Source organism: Zootoca vivipara, chromosome 1 (genome assembly GCF_965207765.1).
Source record: "Zootoca vivipara chromosome 1, rZooViv2.hap1.1, whole genome shotgun sequence".
Lineage (NCBI taxonomy): Eukaryota > Metazoa > Chordata > Lepidosauria > Squamata > Lacertidae > Zootoca > Zootoca vivipara.
Window position 1 is genome coordinate 20,953,674 of NC_142582.1, and position 26,207 is coordinate 20,979,880.

The window sequence follows — 26,207 nt, forward strand, 5'->3', positions numbered from 1 at the left end:
CGTGTATTGTGTAGTTGGAGATGTTCTGGAATACAATATTGCATGTTTTTAATAATACGAATGACATGCATTTGTGTCACTCATGCTTTCACCTGCAAAAATGTGTGTAGCAGCCGGGAAAGACTTTGTGTAGGATGAGTAGGCAATACTATGAACAGCCTTCATAACTAATGTTATATACATACTGTTTTCTAATTAGTAACAGGTTCCTGCATACAAAATGGCCGTAAAGCTAAAGAAATTACAGCACTACTTTTAAAGGTTTAAAAGGGTGCTTGAAATCCATGAAACTGAAGTACACCATTGCTTGCATTTAAATAATAATAATCATAAGTAGCTATAGCTGTAATTTGAAGTTTGAAAGCTTATAAAGTCACCCTATGTGTACTTAATTTGGCTTCTTCGAAACTACTTTGGTCTTCAGTTTGTGTTTTTTATTCTAATACAGTATCAAACTACAGGTAATAATATTAGGTAAGGAATATTATTTCGGGTGAGATTAATTAACTACTGCCATTTCCAGTGCTAGTTTGAGCTGCTGCACTAATAAAAATAAAAGCTGTATCCTGTACTCCATAACATAATGAGTGACCTCTAACAGAGTCATTGAGTCCAACTTTCAGTGTAGGGATATTACCCATCATGGCCAAACTCACGTCTTTTGAGATTAAGAGTGAAACATTACACTAAGTAAAAAATTGTTGCACGGTGAGACATGTTGGATGTCTCACCCATTAGCTTTCCAGTAGGGATGTCCAACAGGTTGATTGCGATCTACTGGTAAGATTCCCTGCAATGGCATGGTAGATCTCTCTAAAAAAACCTCAGCAACTTTGACCTGAACCCCCACAAAACGGGGCTTTTCTCCCTAAAAAAAGTTCAACAACTGAACCCCCCCAGTTCAGGGGGTAGATCATTGCCAGATTTTAATTCTGAAAGTAGATTCTCAGGAGTTGGCCACCCCTGCTCTACAGGTATATTGGCCCAAGTTGAAACCCTTGTGGTAAGGCCACATTCTAATGAAACAATCTAGGCCAAGAGTATATGCAGTTTATTTTTTAATGTACAAAATCTAAAAATTATTACTTAGAGCATACATTTGTATGCAAAGCAAAATTTCAGCTTTAAGGACACAATCCAGCCCCAAATTAAGCATATTGATGCTCCATTCATTTCAATGAAAGAACAGTTTTAATTCTTGTAATGAGCCTCCAGTTATTTTGGCTGGGCTGAGCCCTACAATACTCCTTTAGTATGTGTGTTTACTAACACTACATTCAATCTCTTATATTAAAGCAAAGCGTAAAAATTTTCAAGGAACTGCAAACATTCCATTCATATCATATCAAACAATGTTTATGAAAACAAGATTGGTCTTGTAAGTAATTAGGATTAAAAGTCTTAAATCACCCTTGATATACAGTTAGGTAAAACAAATTATAGGAACAGTATATAAATAAGAAATTTTGAAATATTTACACTAGAACAGGAACTAGCCGAGTTGCTGCTATATAAAAAAAAAGAACTAGTATCTTATAAAATTACTACCCATTGTGCATACATTTGCCTTACACCGATTTTAAGTGTATTCATATAGTTAACGCTAAAGAGACATTTGTGTAAAGTCACTTTGGGGGGGGGAGAAATATTTTGCATCCTAGGAAGTCCTAGGAGTAGAAAATACAAATTGAAAAAATAGTTGTTGAGAGAACATTAGTCTCCCTGATCTTCATATTTTAGTCTCTGGCTTCTTGCTCTTAGGAATAAGAAAGATGGTGCCATCTCTTGTTTGCTGCAGTGAGTAATCATTAAGTGAATAAGGCTTGCCATCTTCATCCCGAAGCATACGGAAGACCTCAACGTACAGGGTGCTCAGCTGCTTTTTCAGCAGTCGCAAGCTCTTGTCGTTTTCTGCTTTCTCTTTGAGGAGCTTCTCTTTCTCATCCTTGAGATAACCTAAGTCGTGCTCCAGCTCGGTTATGTTTTCCAGTTTCCTTTTGCGGCAGTTCTGAGCAGCCACTTTGTTCTTGCCTCGCCTTCGTATGTCACGAATCAGAGTAAGCTGTGCCTCACTGAACTGCTCCTTGGACATCATTTCATTGAAGTCATCCACAGGGAGATTGATTATTTTTTCAATGGGGAAAGGGATACACAGAGCTTTTGCCCTAAGCTCATCTCTGCTGAAATGAGCATCAAGTTGGCTGGAGGACTTGTCCTTCACAAACGGAGCTTCAGCATGACCAGGGTTTTCAGGCAATTCTTTTTTGGGTATACTTGTGAGCTGCGATTCAGGATTTGAGACGCACTGTCCTGGCGACGGAGACAGCGGAGCATAGAACTGAAATGAATGCATTTTAGCATTGCTCTGTGGCACGCTTCCAGGAGCACTATCCATCTCTTCCATTTCAGAATCGCTGTATCCAAATCCTGTATCTCTAGAGATGGAAGATGACCCAACAGAATGAGTGGGAGATGTTGTGCTGGGACTCGCATTCAGCGAAATGCCAGAATCAGAATCGTTGCGTTCTGGGGCATTTCCTGAAAGGTCACGGTTAAAAGCTTTGCACTGAGCAAACTCTGAAAGATCGATAGGTTCGTTTAAAAATCCAGCAATTGCCTGGTCCACAAAATTTGGTGGTGGGGGAGACGTGTTCATATTCACACCAACGAAGGAAGAGTAGAAATCCTCAGGAAAATCAGTGCTTGTGCATGATGTGGTGTTTTGGCTAAGATCTTCTGGCAGTAGCATGCTGGAAAAGGAAGATTCCAGAGGGCTCAGGTACTCTGGACTGCAGTTAGCAACTTCTTTCTCCATATCAGGTAATGAATCATAAAAGCTAAAGTTCATATCAGCCTCTGCTGATGCATTTTCCAAGCATGCATTTGGGGTTACTTCAACCAGGTTATTATTCTGAATGTTAAGGCACTATAAGGAAATAGGAGAGAGAAGTTCAGCAATGATATATACAGGATGAAGTTTTACCGTGTGACAGTTAACATTGTGCACCTAGCAAGCTATCCAGTCAATGCATTTCTTGTGCTTTAGAGGTGATACATTTGGCTGTTGTCCCTTTTTTCTATTGCTTCTGTATATCCGACGGGGCCAGAAGAACTGGCCATACAAAGCAGGAATTGGGAGAAATGCACGCAACTGCAAACACTCCCTTTTAGCCTGTGTAAACTTCTGTGATGTGAATAATTGGGATAAGGGGAAAGGGAGGGGCATCTGAGACGTTGGAAACTATAGCTTGCAGCATTTTGCTTTTTCAGTCACCTGTTGCCTTTCACTATACCGAAGTTGCATTCTAAAAAGATGCCTGCCATATACAGTCATACCTCGACATCCGAACCCTTTGACTTTCAAAGGTTCCGACTTCCAAAGTCGACAACCCCCGGAAGTCCTTTCGCCGTGCGCGTGTTCTGTGCATGCGCAGAAGTGCGAAATCGCGCGTGCGCTGTGGCGGCACTTCAACATCCGAAAACCTCAACTTACGAAGACGGCTGTGGAACAGATCGTCTTCGTAAGTCGAGGTACCACTGTATTTAAATAAGTTATTGGAGGCAATCTTCCCTCAAGTAAACATTTCTGTATTAGGAATTTGCATCTTCCCGTTTACATTCCTACCCCCACCTTTAAAAAAGTTGCTTTAATTTCCTTGATAGTTGTGGAAGTCACTGTTGCTTTGGAGTACAGTGGTACCTCGGGTTGCAAACACTTCAGGTTACAGACTCTGCTAACCCAGAAGTAGTACCTCGGGTTAAGAACTTTGCTTCAGGATGAGAACAGAAATCATGCTCTGGCGGCACGGTGGCATCAGGAGCCCCCATTAGCTAAAGTGTCTCAGGTGAAGAACAGTTTCAGGTTAAGAAAGGACCTCCAGAACAAATTAAGTTCTTAAACCGAGGTACCACTGTACTCACTCGACAATGTTTTTTTTAAAAAGCTGCATGCTTTCTCTTCCATGTCTACTGTCTTAACATTTCATGGGCTGGATAAAGCTGAGAAAGGGCTTCAGAGAAGTCTTCAGCTGCTTATCTAAAGAGGCAATACCTTGGCAGAAACGCTAATCACTCCATTCATTGTGCAAATTGAATGTTCCGTAGAGAAAAGTGCTACATAGTGAACTGGGGTTTCTGTTCAGCTTCTTGGAAGTGCAAAACAAACGCTATTCCCCTCCTTGCTGTACAGACCCTAGGAAAACCAGTAAAGCAAGCCTTACTAGGGGATAGTAAGCCCCAAGCTCAGTGGAGCTAAATTTACATGAACTCACTAGGCTCAGCGCCTCCCGTCAACTAAGTCAGGTGCTTTGAAGACCCAGCCACGCCACTGTTCACCCTTCTCCCTGCCAGGCTCCCAGGTGCTTTTCAGCAATGGGCAGTAGTGCTGCTTTTAATCAGTCACCAGTTTTCCATCAGGCAGCGGCTGCCCACCATCTTGGTTACACAAAATGAGGGGCCCCAGCCCGTGAGCTATAAAATTTAGATCTATTGGCCAGGGCATTGCATTTTAGGTAACACAAGATGGTGGCCTGCTAGAATGGATCAGTCAAGCCTAAGCACAATTCAAAAAAGTAGTGCAGCCCCACAGAAGCATGTTTCGGAGGCCTGCCAGAACCACTACTTGATCCTGGTTGGTTGGGTTGGGGATATACCGAGAAAAGACCCCACCCCAAGTCCAGTGCCAGCCCTGAGACTCAAGATTACGATTTGTATTGAAGGTTAGAAACTCAACACAAACTTCTTGAGCAGAGCAGGCGTTGCTTTTGAATAAAAAGCATGCAAAGGTTTGGATTGAAAAGGAAACTGCCGATACGGGCAAACCTTTTGCTTTTCATGTTCTTCTAAAAAATACTGGTGGGTGAGTAAACGTAACAACCTTTCAAGCTGCTACCTTCATCCTCATAAACCCAAAATTTAATTTTGTAAATACACAGTAGTTGCAAGACGACAGGAGGACCCACCGTCCAAGGGCAAAAATGTCAAAACTTTTGATGTGCCTTTTTTTAGTATAAATATTTGCCCCCAGTATCTGGCTACTTATTTGAAGTGTTATTTAATAGTAATAATAAATTTGATTATTTAGTCATTCGTTCAAGCGCTGACTGCTGTTACCTGCAGCTCTGGAATAGACAGCAATTCTTCCCAAACTTGTTCTATATCTTGTGCGGTCTCAGCATCTGCCGTTGTCGACTCTGGAATGGTAGACTGAAGGAGAGACGGGTCAAGTGGGATCATCCGATCAGATTCAACAAAGACCTGGTTGCTGTCCATCTCAGAAGGTGCTGCTGGCAGAAATTCAGCAGAGGGAACCTGGAATACCAGGCAACAGATTTTATTTATTTTTTGGTCAGTTATGCTTGAAACCCGCTGGCTCTTAGGTTGGCTTGTGGCAATGAAAGAGGTATTTCGTAGTAGGGACATAGGCAGCTGCTTTATAGCAAGTCCTGTCCTTGTCCATCTAGCTCAGTATTGTTTACACTGGCTTGCAGCCGCTTTCCAAGGTTTCAGACTAGAGATTTGCCTAGGCCAACCTGGAGGTGCCAGGGATGGAACTAGAGAAAGCAATATGTTGGTAGGACAATCTGTACATTCAAATGTGTTTGCTGCATAATGCATGCCATTAAGCAGGACACTGCAATCACAGGATCACAAAATTGTAGAGTTTGAAACTCCCTCAAGGATCACCTAGCCCCAACCCCCTGCAATGCAGGAACCTTTTTGCCCAGGGTGGGGGCTGAACCCACGACCTGAGATTAAGAGTCTCATGCTCCACCAACTGAGCTATCCCGGCCCCCCGATAAAGAGACAGAAAGGAATTTTAATTGTTGTAAAGGAGAGGCCAGATTAAAAACAGACTTGCAAGATTTACCTGGTCATCAGCAAACAAGAAAGTCTCTGCCAAAAGCTGCATACAGTCATCAAAGAACAGGTCATCTGCATCTTGTTTGGAGATATGAACGCTCTGTAGATTGAAGTTAAAAAATAGCAAATATGTAATACTTCTACTAAGTTCAGGCAACCTGTTCCTTTATATATTGGGAGATATCTCTCCATGGAGTTTTATTTTGAAATAAAAAAGGCACAAAAAAGCACACCACAATGCAACAAGATCACTAAAGAAACAAACTTTCTGGTTGCAATCATTAATATCTCCTGGGTGTGCTTGCGGGAGAATTAGAATAAAGGACACTAAGAAAAATCTCATTAAGTATTGAAAGACTGGCTATACAAGTTCTATATTGGATAGATAGTAAACAGAAAATATATAGGCATCTGTACTTTCTGGAATTTCATCAGAAGTTTCAAGAGAACCCATGGAGCAATAAATGGAAACCGTAGCACTAGGATAAAAAACAATGCGATTCCTTACTTCCTGAATAAGTTTGTATATAACCATAGTCTCACAAATTGTATCAATCCCCTGCTGTTCAGATAGTTTGCTCTGGAGACTTGCAGTAACATTCTTTAGGAAAGGGGGTGGTACCCAAAATGTAGATCACATGACAAAAAGTTGGGGAGGTTTTTTTTTTTTTACCTGTGAATAATTATTGGATGTGATGGCATTTCCTGATTCAATGGCTTGAGCAGGCTGAATAGGAACAAATTCTCCTGTTTCCTCATCCAGCTGCAGCTGGTCTAGGAAGGCTTTTTCTTGCTCTTTCTGAAGCTGCTCTTGTCTCTCCCTCTCAAGCTTCTTCTGTTTTTCATACTCATATTCCTTCCGTCTTTGGCTAAAATCAAAAACTTCACGCCTTGCTCCGAGATCTATATCTTGCCTCCAGAGAATGTCGATCAGATTCATATCCTGTATGTGTAAAAAACAACAACCCAGTATGGATAATAATATTGGATCTTCAAACTTTTTTTCTTTACATAGTTTTCAAAACAGGTGCTGTCTCATCTAAGTTGATTTAAATCAGGGTTTTCCAATCTTGGGTCTCCCAGCTGTTTTTGGACTACAACTCCCATCATCCCTAGCTAGCAGGACCAGTGGTAAGGGATGGCAGGAACTGTAGTCCAAAGACAGCTGGAGAAACCCAAGTTTGGGAAACTGCTTTAAATGGAATCAAAGGACTGTAAACTACACTCTGGGTATTCTCCATTGCATGATGGTACAAAATTCATGATATATTTGACTTACTCCCCGCCCCGCCGCCTCCCCAAAAAAGGTTAAGATGTGACTTCGTGGCTTCATAATAGAGTTTCGGTCCTGAGCACTAGCTTCAGATTAATGTAGCAGTCACCACAACAGTAGGATTTATTTGTGAGTAAACATGCACAGTAGCAACTTCATGGCTGTAAGCACTAGCGATTGTTCCATTAAACCTAATGGGACTTCCTTATAAGTGAAACCCAGGTTGCCTGCGTTGTAAATATGCATTACAAATTTGAAGTAATGGACCAGTGGCATGCATTAATTAGCAGTGACAGTTTCCAAAGCGCGATTACAGGATTCTATTACAGACGAATATTACAGAATGCTTTTAATAAAATGTAAACACCTTAATGTGTCACGTCCCCCCCCCAAAAAAAACCTTCATTCTGATATAGCTGCTATTCATTCAAAATTGCAATGAGAAAGCTGTCTTTGAAACCTGATATTTTTGGAGCGCTTCCAGAGGGATCTGTTTATTGAGCTTTAATCAGGGAATTTGTTCGTAGGGGGGGGTGTTAGACAACATCGGCTATTTAAATGAGCATTTGTCCTTATTTGTTGGGAACCTAGACGGTAAAGGTAAAAAGGTAAAGGACCCCTGGACAGTTAAGTCCAGTCAAAAACGACTATGGGTTGCGGCGCTCATCTCCTTGCATCAAAGCACATTCCAGTGCGTGGTCCTGCAAAAGTCTGGTCTTTTGGGAACGCATGTTCATTGCACAAGACCTCTTAATCAACTATAGTGGCACAAGCTGAATTGGTCGGTAAGCGACTGAAACCCACCCAGAAATAACAACAATCTGGAAACACCCTTGGCCTTAACAGGTTTTTAAAAAAAGGAAAACGGGAAGATCCTTTATATCATACCATTTGGTCCATCTAGCTCAGTAATGGCCATGCTGACTGGCAAGTGGCTCTCTAGAACAGGGGTCAGCAAACTTTTTCAGCAGGGGGCTGGTCCACTGTCCCTTAGACCTTGTGGGAGGCCAGACTATTTGGGGGGGGGCAGGCACCTTTCTGATTGGCTGAGGAAATGCTGCAAGGGGGTGGAGAGGGGCCAAGTTTTGCTGAGTTCGGAAAATGTATTTAACCCACTGCACAACAACATGAAGGTGTGCCGTTTGCCATCTGCTGCACCTATTGATTTTGTCTGACAGAACCAATAAAATAGTTTTTAGAACTTTGGAATTTTGCTGACGGAAATATTCTTTCATCTGGTCCTAAACACAGTGCGAGTGGGGGGGGGGGAGATGAATAAATTCCTATGCCCCACAAATAACCCAGAGATGCATTTTAAATAAAAGGACACATTCTGCTCATGTAAAAAAACACTGATTCCCGGACCGTCTGCGGGCCGGATTGAGAAGGCGATTGGGTCAGATCCAGCCCCCGAGCCTTGGTTTGCCTACCCATGCTCTAGGAGCAGGCATCCCCAAACTTCGGCCCTCCAGATATTTTGGACTACAATTCCCACCATCCCTGACCACTGGTCCTGTTAGCTAGGGATCATGGGAGTTGTAGGCCAAAACATCTGGAGGGCCGCAGTTTGGGGGTGCCTGCTCTAGAATTTCACTGACGAGTCATTATCCCCATGCTGCAAGTTGCAAGGGGTTATGGCTGGCAAGCAGCAGCTTTGCAGTTTTCATACTGCGGATCAAGTTCTGAGTGGGATACAACTCTGCAATGTTGTCTGGGTGAATTAGAACCCCTGTTGCAGCTTGAAAGCTGGGCTGAAGTTGAGATTAAGAAACAACGAACCTGCATTGTTATTCACTGCTTTTACCTCCGTACTGCATGGTGGGCAAAGGCAGTAGTGCATGACAGCCCTGCAGTGTAGTGTTCTACTCTTATTGCTTAATCCCCCGTCCAGTGAAGCTTACTCCCTATTCTGTAACACTGGTTGACCCTAACAAAGGTAAAGGGGCCCCTGACCATCAGGTCCAGTCGTGTCCGACTCTGGGGTTGCGGCGCTCATCTCGCTCTATAGGCCGAGGGAGCCGGCGTTTGTCCGCAGACAGCTTCCGGGTCATGTGGCCAGCATGACAAAGCTGCTTCTGGTGAACCAGAGCAGCGCACGGAGCGCCGTTTACCTTCCCGCCGGAGCGGTTCCTATTTATCTACTTGCACTTTGACGTGCTTTCGAACTGCTAGGTTGGCAGGAGCAGGGACTGATCAACGGGAGCTCACCCCGTTGCAGGGATTCGAACCGCTGACCTTCTGATCAGCAAGCCCTAGACTCTGTGGTTTAACCCACAGCGCCACCTGGGTCCCATTGACCCTAACAAAAGTCTTTGTTAAACTGTGAATTTTCCCCATTTGTGAATGGCCCAACACAACTTACTTTTCTTGTATGATTTGGAGAACATTTAAACAGGGTGTAAGGGTGAGCTTAGGGCAAATTACCTTGTCATAAAAGCCATAAAATTATCCTGACGTGCATAAGACCAGCAGGATCAAAGCACTAACTGCATTAATATATTGCTCCCCGTACTAGCAGTTAAAGCTTCAAACACAAAGTCCATGTTGTAGGCACAAGACAACAATGGAGTGGGGGGGAAGAAATAAGCAATTTTAACTTATTCCCCCTGCAATTCTGCTGTTCACCCCCTGCCTTAAAAAAACAGCTGTTCCAGAAAGTCAGCGAACCGTGTTGCAGAACACAGGAGGTAGCACTGGGGGCTGCAGGGGGAATTGGCAAAAATCACCTCCACGGCATGTTGGTCCATTTCACAAACAAACAAAAACACATCTGCAGAAGGGCAAGTCTGGACCTGACCCACTGAAGTTTTCAGATAATGTATTCGCTAAATAACATCTGGACTGGGATTCACATGAAGAAATTAGGTGGTGATAAGTTTCTCACGAGTAAGAAGAGAATTCAGGGTTGCCCAAGGAAAAGCAGGAGCCCCACTAGGTTCGAGACACAAAAGGAAAGACTTGTGGACAACACAGCATGAACTTCTGCAATTGACCGTTGCACAATATGGCAATGAATGCTGGCTTACGATGGCTACAGCCACAATAGCTAGATGCAGAGGCAGCATTCCTTTGGATACCATATGCTGGGGACAAACAGGGAAGGGTTATTGCTTTCCTGTCCTGCATTTGGACAGATACTACAGGAAACGGAATTCTGGACCAGATGGGCCATTGATCTGCTCCAACAAGGTGATTGCGATGTTCCTGCATGCCCATGGCTATATTCACCAAATTCCAGGCTTTCCCTCTAACGTCTATCTTTCTAATTAAAGTATATTTCAAACCTCTTCCAAGGAGATGCCAAATTTCACTAGGAAAGGGGTAAAAACGAAGAGAAGCTGAAAGAGTTATTATGGCTGTCCACAGTAAGGGTTTGGTCCCTCCAGACTGCCATGGTAGAACGAACTAATTAAGTCTGGCAATAAGGGAGAATGCTGCAATATGGCAGGGCTTCATTAAAGGCCAGTAGTTTACCAGCTGCTCACCCTCTTCTCTCATGGCAGATTTGAAATGTCTCCTTCATCTCTGAGCATTTGCAATATGTTCTGGATAAAAATGGCAGGATCTGGATTTTAGATTCCGTTTCTAAGTTGCTCATCGTTTTCAGAGTGCCATTGACTGGGCTGCTGCCTCTGCCAAAGCGAGAAGCAAAGATCAAGTGCTTCTCTGCAGTCCTCAGCATGTCAGATGACTACATGTCTTTCCCAAGTTTGCTTTCAGCTGTGACCAGAGCCGTCTTTCCCAGCAAGTGGGGGAGCTGCGGGGCTTTGCCAGCGGCCTCCCCTTTCCCTGCACGCACACTTGTGCCCCGCCAACTATAAGGCTGGCGTGCAGCTTGCCTCTGCAAGGATCGTTCTCCTCCTGAGGCGGCTTGGGAGAGAGTTGTGCCCCTCCGGATGGCTGGCAGTGCGCAGCTATGGCCACCCCAACACTATCCGTGGTAATTTGGGGGCGCTGGGCGGATATTTGCACCCCAGCGACGCATCTGCTAAAGACAGCCCTGGCTGCGACAGTAGAAATGAATAGAAAACAATTGTACAGAAAATGGCATTCGAGAAGCACTGTGGCTTAAAAGCCGTAGCCACGACGACAGCTGCTTTTGAAACTTGGGACCTGTTGGCATGAAAGTTATTGCACAGGCTGTTCAGAGTAGTTGGGAGGGCGGAGGAATAAGCCAAATCTATGCAAAATGAGATGAGAGCAACTCCCTTTTAAATGCTTTATATCTTACATTACATTACATTACATTACATTACATTACATGGCAGGGAGTTGGACTAAGTGACTCTCAGGGTCCCTTCCAACTCGACAATTCTGATTTTATGATGCAATGACTTTTTCATTAACTGGAATCTTCTTAATATGATAATTTGCAGGCGCTCTGTTTCATTAATTTTAAATAAAGCTTCCACCCCCACCCCACCCCCCATAAAAAAGTATTTAAGGTAAGGCTACGTTCCAATTAGATTGATTTCTACAAATTTATGTTCATAAATATTTCTTACGGTTCCTGTAAATGCTTGCATTGACTGCCAAGTTCAGATGAATATCAAAATGAGGCTGAATGTGTTGCTAATTCTACACAAGATTAATAAACAGTACATAACACATAACACATGTCTTGCTAACCACATCCTTCAGAAGAATTTACTGCTGATAAAGAACAACGCAATGGTCTGTCATGTGACTTGCTCCATAAGAAGACTTTTGTTCTCTTTTTTTTGTTGTGCAAGTTCCCACATTATGTCAGAGGAAATAGCTGTTTGGGCAGATCCAAGAAAGGGGAATGCCCAAGGAAAAGGACTAGGCTTTCAACACCTGTGAAAGCATGTGTTTTGGACAAGAAGGGTTTTCAACTAAACCCTTGAACAATAATTTGGATATTAAGTAGTTTAACTATAGTCTCAGCAGGCTTGATTAATAAGTATTACTATTTTACATTTTTATCCTGCACCAAAAGCTTAGGGGAAGCACAACTATTTGACGTTTAGAAGACATCTGAAGGCAGCCCTGTTTAGGGAAGTTTTTAATGACTGATGTTTAAATGTGTTTTTAATCTTTTGTTGGAAGCCGCCCAGGGTGGCTGGGGAAGCCCAGCCAGATGGGCAGGGTATAAATAATTATTTATTTATTTATTTATTTATGTGGGGAGTCCCATTGTGAATGCAGAAATCAGTTTGCTAACATAGTTATTCAGTTGGATACCACCCCGTGGTCCTTTTCTTCTTTTGTACTTAAAACAACCATGTTGAGGTAGGTTTAGAGATAAAGGCTGGCCTAAGGTTTCCCAGTGAACTTGATGACTGACTGGGGATTTGAGTGCTCACAACTGCAATCCAACGGTCTAACTCAGTGTTTCCCAAACTTGGGTTCCCAGCAGTTTTTGGACTACAACTCCCATCATCCCTAGCTAGCAAGACCAGTGGTCGGGGATGGTGGGTACTGTAGTCCAAAAAAACAACTGGAGACCAAAGTCTGGGAAACGTTGGTCTAACTCAGGCATCCCCAAACTCAGCCCTCCAGATGTTTTGGGACTACAACTCCCACCATCCCTAGCTAACAGGACCAGTGGTCGGGGTGATGGGAATTGTAGTCCCAACACATCTGGAGGGCTGAGTTTGGGGGTGCCTGGTCTAACTATTATACCACCCTGAGTCTCCATAATGGCCTGTGCAGGACTGGGAAATGGTGGTGTCAGAGACGCTGATGCGGCTACTCTAGAGTAACGACTCCTCGCAGCATAGTCCTTTTAGACTTTTATTAAGTGCTGATTATTTACAGTGCTCAGAGCGATCTATATACATGCTTTCGGTCAGGTGTCAGTACCTCCGAATGGAGGTTGGCGCGTTTTCTTCCAGCAAAGAAGCTTGGGGAGACCCAGCCTCTTCCCCCGACGTTTTTTGCGCAATTCCGGAGTCGGGGGGATTGGCCTTCCCCCCGGGCTCCCCCCTTCCTGTCCCACCTGGGTCAGTGGCTCCGCAACCTTGCCTGAGCCTCGGACACCACTTCCTCCTGATTCTCCGCTGGAGGCAGAGCTCTCCCTGCTCTCCCCAGCGCTTGGGGATGGGCTGGACCTTAAGATGGGAGGGACCTCTCGGTATCCCCTGTCCCTCACAGGTGGGCTCAGGTGTTTATTTCTCAGAGCACAGGTATTAATGTGCTTATAACAACTACAGTGGAACCTCAGTTCTCGAACGCAATCTGTTCCGGAAGACCGTCTGAGTTCCGAAACATTCGAGAACCGAAAACTCACTACGGAAGCCTCAATTCAATGGAGAAAATTGAAAAACACGCAGCGGAAGCCGCTCGACTTCCGAGACGCGTTCGAAAACGCAAGCATTTACTTCCGGGTTTTCGGCGTTGGGCTTCCGAGACGCTTGAAAACCAAGGTACCACTGTATAAGGTCCGTTCAGGTACAGGTAGGAAACGCAGGCATTTATGCTAGTATCAGGGGTTAGTTTGTCTGAGTGCTCAGGCTTGGAAGCTGTTCTCGGCACCACCCAGGAATCTTTGAAACAGCAAGAAATAAAATTGCCCCATGGCATGCACAGAGTGCCTTTGCCTCACCACTGAGTAATCGCTACCTCTCCCCTCACACTCACGCTTACAAGATCAGCGCTACCTAGGCTAATGATATGGCTTCCCAGCGGGCTTAGGCATGAACCCCTCTCTTTTTTGAAATCAAATGCTGAATGGCATTTGGTGTTTTTACTCATTTACTGATATGCTTTTCCAGAGCCTGTTCCGAGCCACATTGCTAAGCTTAGTCTGGACTTATAAAAGGCAGTTTTAATAAGATAAACATAAATGTTAAACAATTCACATTAAGCAGCCATCTGGACCCCAACGGAAAATTTCATGTTTTAGGTTTACATATCAGCATTTGCCATCTGGGTAGTCAGTTATAGATTTTATGTGAAACTCTCCGTGTGCGTTGTAAAGTTTGGCTATTAACTCTTATTGCGCTTTAGCAAACATATTTGCATCAGGGTAAACAAAAGGAGCAAGGCAAGGGCCCCAGATTTAGAATTTTATATTAGGTGTATATAACAAAAGCATTCTGTGGTCCAAATATGTTTTAAATCCCTGCCAGGAGGCCTTAAAAATAAATTAATTATAAAAGATATTTACAGGAAAGTGTATAATGAAATTTGGGGGTAAAAGGAAAACAGGGTTTTTCAAACTGAGTGCCACCAACTCTCTGGCTCAAACGAGTTTATCTTAATAATAGTGATGCTCTACTACTGAATTGTGACCCTAATGAAACCCCACTGACCGAAGTGGGGCAGAAGCAGCTCCTTCAAATTTAGAACAAAAATGAAGCAAGCATCTTTATCTCATGCCTATGAAGGAAGGCATGTAAGATCTTGAGGTGAGTGGAAGAATTCCCTCAGAATCATGTGTCTTAAAACAGCCTCAAAAGCCGATCACACCTTTTACCTCAGAAAGAAGGTAACTGAGCCAAGTCAGAAGGGTTCCTCACTTTAAAATAATAAATTATAAACAGGTCGTCTTGTTTTAGTGGCACTGGATGAGCTGTATGGTTCTGGCAGTAAGTGTTGCTGTCACTACCCATGATTTGGACGGCCATTATGCCTCACTTTTATTTAAGAGTAAAGCCAATAGCTTCTTTCCCCCTTGTTCTCTTTCTAATTCTTTCTCACCTTGCTAGCCAGAACCCAGAGGCATCTGCCCATGCAGCCATTTCGAAACCATCCAAGCAAAAGGCTTCAGGGAAAAGGGGTAACTGAAGAATATATGCTTTTATACCATTGTGGGATGAAGTTTGCTTTTCACCAGATTGAATACCGTTCCCTCCCCCCTCCCCCCTCCCGAATGTTTTAAATTCCACGTGACCCACTTTCCTTATAATAAACAAATTTTTGAATAGTTGCCTGCAGATTTCATTCCGCTGCACTTGAACACTATTTTGCTACATCTGCTAGGAAACGGCATATTTTTGGTTGCAAACTGACGCCCTCGAGCTTAAAATCAGTGAGTCCGTGCATATCTAACATTCTGTTTATATGCAAAAAATGGAAGTATCCCAGCATTCACATATAAACATTGTGGGAGTAGGAAGTGTCCATGCATGCAAAGAACCTATAAATGTATGCAAGTATTCCGGTTTACCTTACACGGTCCTCGCCTCTCTCTAAGCGCACCCTACGATTAAAGAGACTGATCTGCAAACCTTCCCACCCAATCTTGCATCAGTTGTGAGTAAAAGCTCAAAACTACAAGGATGAGGAAGGGTTGAGCTACTTGCAGCAGCTTTGCTTCTCGATAAAAAGTCATTTTGATCGTGTTATTTTATTCCTCAAAACAAGTTTACATGGCTGGCTTGGCCCTCGCTATCATATTCCTTTAGTGGCTTTTGGCTCGTGGTGCTCAATAGGCCTCATCACAAATTATATGTGCAGTGTTCTCAATTGGAAGTTATGTATGATTACCCGGCAATTTTGAGTGCTTCAATTTTCAAGAAGGGGAGAAAGCATAAGACACATGCTCCAATGGTTTTATCTCAAGTATTTTCTGAGAATTCAAGAGGTATGAAACAAAATTGTAACTAGGTGGCGAAGATAATTTTCATCTGGTGGGAATGCTTCCATAAAGCATTCACGAAAGAAAGAGCCTTTCTCACTAAAACACCAGCTTTTTCAAACTGCAAATTTTTAACTGAACCTGGTGTAAGTGTTCCATTAAAAAGCTATCACTCAATTCAGAATGGGAAGCTTGAAAACCTAAACATTTTATCAGAAGAGAATCAGTTTAATACCCAACGACTGGCATTTTTCCAAGTTGTCATGTGTTTTATAAAAACAAAGAATTTTTGAAGCACTTATTTTTTTCCATCATCATTGCTGCTGCTGCTGCTGCTGCTGTTCAAGACAACCATCAGCTGTAGCAGGAAAGCCAAAACTTGCTCCTACATTTTCCATCACCGTTGGTCTTTCCCTGAAAGACCTTTAGCAAAAGGGGGGGGGGTCAAATCTCTCGAGCTGCAATGGAGAATTGTTTTGCACAGCAATTCTTCTATTCGCCACAATTTTGTATTAAACTGTCTTTAACAGTATGATGCAACGATGACTTCTTTAAACACTTGAGCATGCTAATGGAAAGGTGGGACAATTCAACAAATGTCTACATGCGTACATCTATTCAACCAGCGATACATACATTGTGGGTTACTGTAACATCACCAGGATGTGGAAAAATATTTAGAAATAATTATTTATGGTGATACAGTTTACATTTCGAAAAGTAGTATATGATATGTGTGATATTTAAAACTGACTGTACTTGGGTGTAATGCTAAACACTGACAAGCTTAGGATCAATCACATTTCGGTATCACTACACTGTAGTTTAGCGTGACATGCTTGAGACCAACGCAAACCTTGGACACACTTGGGAGTTGTAGTCCATCGGAGGGACCCAAGGTTGCAGAACATTGGTACAGAGGACTGCAAAAGATTGGGGGCTTGGTGAAAGTTGGGTGCTCCACCGTACACAAAGGCAAGGCCCCCACTGAATACAACCCAATGTTCTCATTTCAGATGTTTGCAATGTCTGTCACTGGCACAGACAACCCCAGTATTTGCTGTTAAGCCATGGTCTTCCACACGCCCTTATATATGACCCATTTCCTTCCTGCGCACCTTAAAATGAGCTTCAGAAACCTGCAGAGCTAGCCTGGCCAGAGGCAATAAATCAAAGGAAGTGTTTTCTTCACAGGCAATAAGGGGTCTATCATCTCGCCTTTAACTGTATTTAAAACCACATTTACTGACTGGGTCCAGACAGCAGCTTCCCATATACCGGAGCGTTCCAAACTTTTCATGTCTGTGACAAATTTTTAGACATGCATCGTTTCACGACACAGTAATTCAGTTTTACTAGCAAACCAGAGGTTAAACTAACCCCTTTCCGGCCCCGGGAGGAGAGCAGGGACTGTTCGTGTGACACACCTACACAATGCAGCCAACACACTAGTGTCGCGACACACTGTTTGGAAAGCTCTGCCATATAACAATTTATTGCGAGAAGTGTTAGTAAGGAAGAAGTACCAAAATGCACAAGGTTCTCCCACAACAGTCACATTTGGGGACAGCAATCCTGCAAGACCCCAGGTTCATTTGGACCAGCAGCAAATACCTGTCTAGGGATTTGCACACACAAACTCCATGTAGCTTGTCAATGTCAAGCATACGGAACAAGCCTGTTCCACTGAGAAACCCTGGTTTCAGTCAACAAAGCAGATCTGCAGAAACAAAGGAAAGTGTGTTTGAATTAGCTGTCTGTATTTAAACTAAACAAGAGGGGGGCGAGACCCATATCAGAAGTGACTGCGATATGATAGTCCAAATGTGGTGATTTGCGTCAGGTGTTGCCTAAGCATCCTTTGGGTTTCTGGCTTGATTTTTAGCACATTTTCAAACTTTCTTCCATTTTAGAAAATTGAGATGCTGTAATCGGGGCTCTGTATACTCAAGGATCGAAGTACACTACAATTGCCTTAAATCTATGAACTGTGTCGGAGTGAAATTACATAACATTATGGATTTTTCTCTAATACTACATAAGGTTCTATTTTCTTTCTTATAAGCCAATTCAATTGCTTATCTTATTAAAATAAGCATGTAATAAAACTATTAAGCTGAGCAGTTCTGTTTTCTCGGCTATCTGGACTCCAAAGTCTGGCTTTCTAGGTCCTGTTAGCAATTTTTTTCTACGTGCAGGCAACTCTTGCCTGATTATTCTCTGCTATAAAAACCGGTCAGTTGCATAAACAGTACAGAAAATGTTTCCAAGAGACTGTTAATCTTGCTGCACTTTTAGTGCTCCTAACTACAATTCAAACATTTCAGTATACTTTCTCGTGCAAAAATGAAAAATTATTATGCAGTCATTCCAAGTTTTCAAAGGGCCTTCTAAACTCAAGAAATAGGCTGCTTTTGGATGGAATGCAATAACTGGGGCCAAAACAAAGTTTAACTAGGCTGTTAATCTGTGGTCTACTTTTTCATTTTGGCTGAAGTGCAAAACACGCCTACAGAAGATTAATGTCTAATCAGTGCCAACAGACTGTTGCTCAGGCCTGTATATCACTAAGGTCCTGCATATACATTGCATGGCCATTTTCTTTATGGCAAAGCAGTATGGAGAGGAAGAGATTTCAAAAAGAGAAACAGCAATGGCTGCTTTAACCTTTATCTCTCCCCCTGGTTCTCCTGCAGGACTACAAACATTGCAAACCCATGTCTGGAACCCAGGGGATAAGAGGGGCAATTGAGAACAGATGGGAAATGGGCTGAAAAACAGGTCATCTTTATCCCAAATCATTCTCTGCCCCATATTGCTTTGGGGAAGTTCATCTGGCTCTGTCTGCTACAACACTTCAAACTTTGTTTGAATCATGTGTGTGTGTGTGTGTGTGTGTGTGTGTGTGTGTGTGTGTGTAATCATATATATATATTATTTAATTTATTTATTAAATTTGTATACCACCCTTCATCCAAAGATCTCAAAGCGGTTCACAGCATAAAAATACAAAGCAGTAACACAAAATAACCCTCATACTATTCTCCTGGTAACAGAGGTTCCCCATGGAAATCTTTATGCTATATAAAAAAACACTTTTCCACAAGGTCAATATGGGAAATATCCAAAATAGGAAATGCCTAACGAGTGAGCGGCAATGCTTTATGTTATTATTTTAAAATATGTTGTTGTTGTTTTTAGAAAAGGAAAATAAATAAGTTTATTTCCTCTTTGCACAAGTTGCTGAAAGAGCTATATATTTCTGTGTCTTGGTGGAGAAACTTCCTACAATGAGAATTGCTGGTAATATTTACAGTTACACTATTAGAAGAGGCAAAAATTAACAGCAAAATCAATTTATTTATTTTTTGAAATAAGTAAAGTTTAAACAGTTACACACACACACCCGTCCTTGGTACCCAGTGGATCCTGACTTCAAGAAAAGTCTCATTCCATAACCAAAGCAGCTGCCTTGAGGGGAAATAAATGATTGCACAACTTCCAACTTCTTTCTGGCTTTTAGAGCACTGAAGTTTGCACGCTAAAGAACAGAAAGGGCCCTTTTAGGGAAACTATGACAGGCAACTGCCACCTTTTGTTAAGGCCAAAAGGAGAATGCAGACAGTATCCTTCACAGATAAGTAGTTCCATGCTGCAGACACCCAACAAATTATTCACATTTGCAATATGATCAGGTGTCAAAACCGTAATGAAGATGAACACAATTTTTCTAAATCTATTCAAGTATTTCATTTCTACAAGCGCCTTAGAAACGGGGTGGGGGGGAATAATACACTTCTTCTTTTTGCACAGAGCACCAAATGATCTAATTTAATGTCTTCACCTCCTCCATATACCACCTTAAACTATTACAAACAAAGGTTTGAGCTTTCAATCATACCCTGCAACATCTGTTTCCCACACCCCATATTTTACTAGCCTGATTAAGAGTTTTGCTGAAAGAATGCTCATTTCTTTATGAATTTTTTAGTTAGATCAAAATTAGTAATCGTATGATGCCACAGTTGCTTTTGGATTCTGTACGCCCCCCCCCCCAAAAAAAGTAGTACCGGTAGTTTCCAGGCCAACACTAATACCTGCACTTCTGCTTAGGAAAAAAATTAGATTGGTTTTGAAATTAGGCATGCCTTACCATGTTTGCTTTGGGCCACGTATCAGATTGTCTTATGAGTGTTGGGGACGGGAACCGAAGGGGTAAGATAAAGTACGGTAAATGTGACTTGTTCCTCAGGATGAAATCATTTTCCTTATTGCGCCAACAAAACAAGGTTGCAACTTTAACACAGCAACCCTCTGTTTCTACTCAGGAGGAAGCCACAGTGAGTTCAATGGGACTTACTCCCAGGTAAATAGGTACATTGGTGTTCATTACTTAATGAAAGGATTTTTCTAGCGGAGGTTGCTAGACAAATTCGTTTTATGAAAAATTCGTCTAGCGAATCACGGTTTCCCATAGGAATGCATTGAAATTCAATTAATGCGTTCCTATGGGCAAAAAATATATACAGTGGAACCTCGGTTTATGAATTTTCGGTTTATGAACGCCGCGGACCCATCTGGAACGGATTAATCCACTTTCCATTACTTTTAATGGGAAAGTTCGCTTCAGTTTATGAACGCTTCAGTTTATGAACAGACTTCCGGAACCAATTACACCCATGTTTCAGTTTAAGAACGCTTCAGTTTAAGTACTCCGCGGACCCATCTGGAACGGATTAATCCACTTTCCATTACTTTCAATGGGAAAGTTCGCTTCAGTTTATGAACGGTTACTCCGCGGACCGTCTGGAACGAATTAATCCACTTTCCATTACTTTCAATGGGAAAGTTCGCTTCAGTTTATGAACGGTTACTCCGCGGACCGTCTGGAACGGATTAATCCACTTTCCATTACTTTCAATGGGAAAGTTCGCTTCAGTTTATGAACGCTTCAGTTTATGAACAGACTTCCAGAACCAATTGTGTTCATAAACCGAGGTACCACTGTATACAGTGGTACCTCTACTTACGAATTTAATGCGTTCCGAACGCACATTCGTAAGTCGAAAAAAATTGTAAGTTGAATCCCATAGGAATGCATTGGGAGAAAAAAATTGTAAGTCGAAGCAACCCTATCTAAACATTCGTAAGTAGAAAAAATCCTATCTAAACCGCATCCAAGATGGCGGACGGAGTTCCGTTTGTAAGTAGAAACATTCGTAAGTAGAGTTATTCGTAAGTAGAGGTACCACTGTAAAAAAAATTCAATGCATTCCTATGGGATTCGCTAGACGAATTTTTCGTTATAAGAATTGACCCGTGGAACGAATTAAATTCGTCTAGCGAGGCACCACTGTATACGATTGCTCCCTTAATTTCAGAACTTTTACTCAAATACAGACACGCCCCAAATAATCAGGGAACAGATTTAATTATTTTCTTTTTGACTAAAAGTAATATTTTTTAAACATAAACTTTTACAAAATCTTAAGATGGTTGCTTCCCATCTGCAAAGAGCCCTTCTCCCTGCTCTCATAGGGGAAATGCTTTCCTACTACACTAAGCAAGTGCATTACCTTAAAAAAAAATACAGAAAATATACTTCTTGCTTTACCCACCCACTGATTGAGAGAGGAAAAACCAGGATTAATCAATTAAATCAACTTTAATTAGGTGGCAGCTCTCATCACTGACTTAAAACAACATTTCAGATTTGAGTGCTGAGCCAAGGTACGGTACTAACTAACCTTCCCAACATCACCCTGCGATAGTAAGGCTTAAAGCGGAATCTCAGAGATATTGAATGTTCTTGTCCCTTTCTCTCCTCCACAGCAGTTGGCAGGCTCTCATGCTTCCCGAACCTCTGTTATGTATCTCCCTTTGAAACCACTTGTAACAGCACTGTGCCTCCAGCAGCCCAATACAGTACCAGATTTTGCGAGGTTAAACTAGTGCAGTAGTAGTTATCCGAAGCTTACAAGGTTGTGTTGGCTACGATGATGTAGCAAACACTACATACATAAAACACACGCACGAGAACACAGATTTCATTTAATTTCGATAAAGCTAGAACGACCAGAAGGAGAACAGGACTCCTGAACCTTCATCAATATTTTTGTTGCAATGGCATGCAAAATTGCAAAGGGGGAGGGGGGGCCTTCAAAGCAAAGTAGCCTGACGAGTTGTTTGCTTGGTGCAGCCACCGCAGAAACCCCTTTTCCGAAGTGGCCCCCTTCAGCAGGGAATCATGTACACTGGCCCTTAATCTTTTTTCTTTTGCAAGAGGCACTCAAGAACAAGTACAGTACAGTACAGTACAGACATTTAAGTTTGAACTTAATGGAGATTAAAGGCTGGAGGTGCCCACAAAAAGCCTCACACCCCTTTGCCACAGACCCCCTTCTGGAGCTTTCCAAAACCTCAAAAGGACACTTGTTTTCTTGTAGTTGTGATATCTGCATGCCATACCCTCCATTCTGCCCGGAGCGCTGACTTTCAAAATGCCTTAAAAATACTTAGATGGTGATATAGATCCATTTGTGCCTGTACAGTGCCCCAAAGCCACACAAGCGTTGCAACCTTTGCACCTGTAGATATGCAGATAATTAACAGTCCTGTAAAATGTAACGCAGGTAAGGCCGAGCCCGAACAGACCAGAAGAAGGCGGGGGAAGAGGGCGATTATGAAAGAGATGTCGAGAGATGCCAAGGGATTTTTTTATTTTAAAAAAACGCTCTCGTCTTTCGCCCTCTCCTGCTTGCGGTGCCAATCGAAGGTACATCAACCAGAGCCACACATATACCATGCCCTGAGCTTCAGGAGTCCACACACAGCAAAACACTTTCATACCGCAGCACCATGCTTCCACCCTGGGGAAACAAGAGGACAGTTGCTTCCTCCCTGCTCCCCTTTTTAAAAAGCAAATACAGTCTGGAAAGGTACAGAAGAGGTGCTACCCAAACATCAGATGTTAGTCTGAAGTCGTCTGCTCCTGGAAACAGTTGCATCAGTAAGCATACATTTCAAGCTTCCTTGCACCGCTCTGGAGAACGCTGGAGCTGTCTTTTGTGGAGGGTGATGGGAATTGTAGCTCCATGAGGTCAACCCCCTTGACAGTTCCCAGGATGCTTTGGGCGGAATCCATGACTGTTAAAAGTAGTGCGAGAGTGCTTTTAAATGTATGGTGCGGATGTGGCCTTAGGGAAAAAAACACAGTGCAATGTCTACTCAGAAGCCAGTTCCACTGAGTTTATTGAGGCTTACTCCCAAGGCCTAGTGATATTCTACAAGTCCAAACCTGCCACAACTTTCACTTCATGAATGAAGAATTATATAACATAATGCATTGTGTGTATAGAAACCAGGGAGAGGTATGCATGCACTTTTCCTTTTGTTACCGTCAACAGGAGAGTCTCGAAAATAGAAATATATTTCCAAGACTTGGGACAGCTTTGAATGTGTGTAAAAAACCCCAAGAAACTACTATTTTGGGTGTGGTGCAGTGCTTGGCAAATGCACAACGCACATAAGTTGCATACGCACCATTACACTTAAAAGTACGTCATTTCCCCCCAACGATTCATGGGAACGGTATTTTCTTGGGGGCTCTACGGATTGTAGTTCTGTAAACGACAGTTCCTGTGATGATTGGAGTGGGGGTGCTTTGAATTTATGGTGCATATGCAGCCAGTCTGAGGTTTCATCCAGGAATCTATTATCAGCAGAAGTGAAGTGGTGGGTTTTAACTAGGGAGAGGTGCTTTTCAGAGATGGTACTTGTGCATCCTAGAGCAAAGAGTCGCCAACACTTTCCTCCTTTCGATGGCAGATTAAGACATTTTCATTCCCCAAGGCTTTACGCTGTTAAGACTTTATTGGTTTATGCTGTTAGACTGTATTGAAAGAGAAGTTGCTGGATTACAACTTATCACTAAACTGAAAACTATAGAGAGACCTGGTCTTAATAGAGATATTGGATTCCTGTCTCATTACATATGCTAATCATCTGCATACTATCACTTGTTTTTTCCTGTAAGACTAATTGCAGCCGTTAACGGTCGTCAACACCAGGCATCCCCAAACTGTGGCCCTCCAGATGTTTTGACCTACAACTCCCATGATCCCTAGCTAACAGGACCAGTGGTCAGGGAAGATGGGAATTGTAGTCCAAAACATCTGGAGGGCCGAAGTTTGGGGATGCCTGGTCAACACCATACCCATTGAGTCAATCACCCATCTCCTACTAACCTCCTGAGAAAAACCCTACCCCACCTTCCCACTACAGTATATATAAGGGTCTGGTGACTTCTGTTTCAGTGTATCTGAAGAAGTCTGCATGCACACGAAAGCTTATACTGTAGCAACAACAAACTTAGCTGGGTCTCTAAGGTGCTACTGGACTGTGTGTGTGTGTGTGTGTGTGTGTGTGTGTGTGACTGTATTGCTGTTTGCATGGAACTCTGCTGTTTAAAAATTTCTTTTACAAAAAGCTGTGGGGGTTTTTTTTGAAAAAGTTTCTAGATGACCCATTCCAACTCTACAATTCCAAACTTAACTTGTTTTTTTGTGTTTGTTTGCGCACAAAATTGTTTGTTTGTTTTACTTGTTGTAAGTGGATTTTGGTATTTTAACAGTTAAGTAGCACTGAAGTATGTTAAATAAATGCCCAGAGCAATTGCTAACGGTTATTTTGAGTACTAGCACTGTTAACTCTGGTATGGGCTACAATCCCATATCCAATGTGCAAGTCCCTTGGAACATAGTGAGGCTTACTTTTGAGTAAACAAGCATAGGATTGTGCTGCTAAGTTAATTCGCCACTGAAAAGCAGCTTACAGCTTTCTTTTTTAGTGGCACGATGTTAAGTCTAAGCATGTTCCTAGAAACTACCAGAAACGCACACTTCATGTTTGAGCACATACTGGTACACTATGGCCAAACACCACACAAAGAACCAAATCCCAAGATGGGAAGGCATGTTTTAACAGAAAACATCCAAAAACACCACAGCACATGCCTCCTTCCAGACCCATGTCATCACAGCAAAATAAACCAGTGAGTTGTATTCATAGGTGACAATTGACACATTCCCTTTCCACATTGAAAAAATCCTTATAGTTAGTTATACCATCACCAACAGTCCACATTGAAATGGCTCAGGACTGCAGTATGTCAAGGACCGCCTCCCCTCATGTAAATAAACCCGGACCCTGTGATCAGCATCGGAGGCCCTTCTTCATGTGCCCCCTCCATGAGAGATCAAAAAGGCAGCAACACAAGGGCGGGCCTTTTCTGCATTGGCTCTCCGCTTGTGGAACGCTAGCCCCTGGGAAACTCGCCTGGCACCTTCATTATATATCTTTAGGCGCCAGGCAAAAACATTCCTCTTCTCTCAGGCCTTTGGCTCATTAAATAATCCATGGTGCTTTAAATTGGAGGGGGGGCAGTAACATATTTTACTATGTTATTTATTTTGGAGGGTTTTATACCTTAAATCACCTTGTGATGAATCACCAGATGAAGGGAGGTACTGTATAGAAATTTTAATAATAATAATAAATAGTAATAATAGGTACATAAAGGGGACCAAGATTATCACGGACACCAGAGTGGGGGGGGGGGCCTACAGTCAACTCAAGTGTTTCCTCCTCTCCTTCCTTCTTCTCCATAGATCTCCTTCAAATAATTTAGGAATCAAAGCTTTTAGCCCAAGCCTCCAAAAGTTCCAAGATTTCAGGACTCAAGCAGTTTCAGAACCCATCCGAGGTGCGCTGTCTCCTAATCCCAAATTCACAGGGCCCGTGGTGCACGCACACACCAGCGACGAGAGCAGCACTCTGCACATGCCCATAAGCACTCCTTTGTTTTTACAAATTTGCACTCTGCCCCAGGTGGGCGGTCCAGGTTTCGTTTTTGATTTTTGGACGGGTTCCAGGCTCAGGGGTAGAAGGAACAAAGCCCCCGGGTGAGTCCCGTGGGTCTTTCCAACTTAAAAGCACCCGACTGCCCGCAAGCAGCCGCCCCTGCCTCGGCCCCGGCCTCGCCGTCGAGGCTGGCAGCGCCCGCCGGTGAGTCAGCGCGCTCGTGTACGTTGCGTCACGGAGGACGGGGCGGGCCGGGGCCGAAGAAAGCCTGCAGCTGACAGCCGTCCTCGCAAGTGGGTGGCGCCTGCTACCCTCGCCCCGCCCCAAGCCGACAGGAGGAGAACGCGCAACGAGGCCTGGGTCGCCCCTCCCACGCCCCTTGGGAACCTGCGGTGGGGAAGGGGCTCCCCCTTAGGGACCCTCTCCTTGCTCAGCCAGATGCCGTTGCAAGGAAGGCGTGCGGGGGGGGGGGGTGTTGCGGGTCTCTCACCTGCGGCGCCTCCACCTCCATAGTGCCGAGAAGGAGGCTGGCGCACCGGGCCAGGCTCACGGGGCGGCTGGGTTGGGCAGCGCTCGGCTTCTTCTTCCCTGACGGACGGGCGCGCTGGGAAGCTTCTGCTGGCTCAGCCGTCCGCTCCGTCGCGCTTCCCCGCTGTCCACTTCTCT

The 26,207-nt window shown here is 43.3% G+C and overlaps 1 protein-coding gene across 1 annotated transcript; it reads right to left on the bottom strand.

Annotated features, from left to right (window-relative positions):
• Window positions 1–1,034: 1,034 nt before the first annotated feature.
• On the bottom strand, window positions 1,035–26,207 carry NFE2L2 (NFE2 like bZIP transcription factor 2). Its single transcript, XM_035134632.3, has 5 exons — window positions 26,032–26,207; window positions 6,536–6,805; window positions 5,870–5,962; window positions 5,113–5,310; window positions 1,035–2,926 (listed from the first exon to the last, which is right to left on the bottom strand). The coding sequence occupies exons 1-5, from the start codon at window positions 26,050–26,052 to the stop codon at window positions 1,730–1,732; spliced, it is 1,779 nt and encodes a 592-aa protein (XP_034990523.1). The 5' UTR covers window positions 26,053–26,207; the 3' UTR covers window positions 1,035–1,729.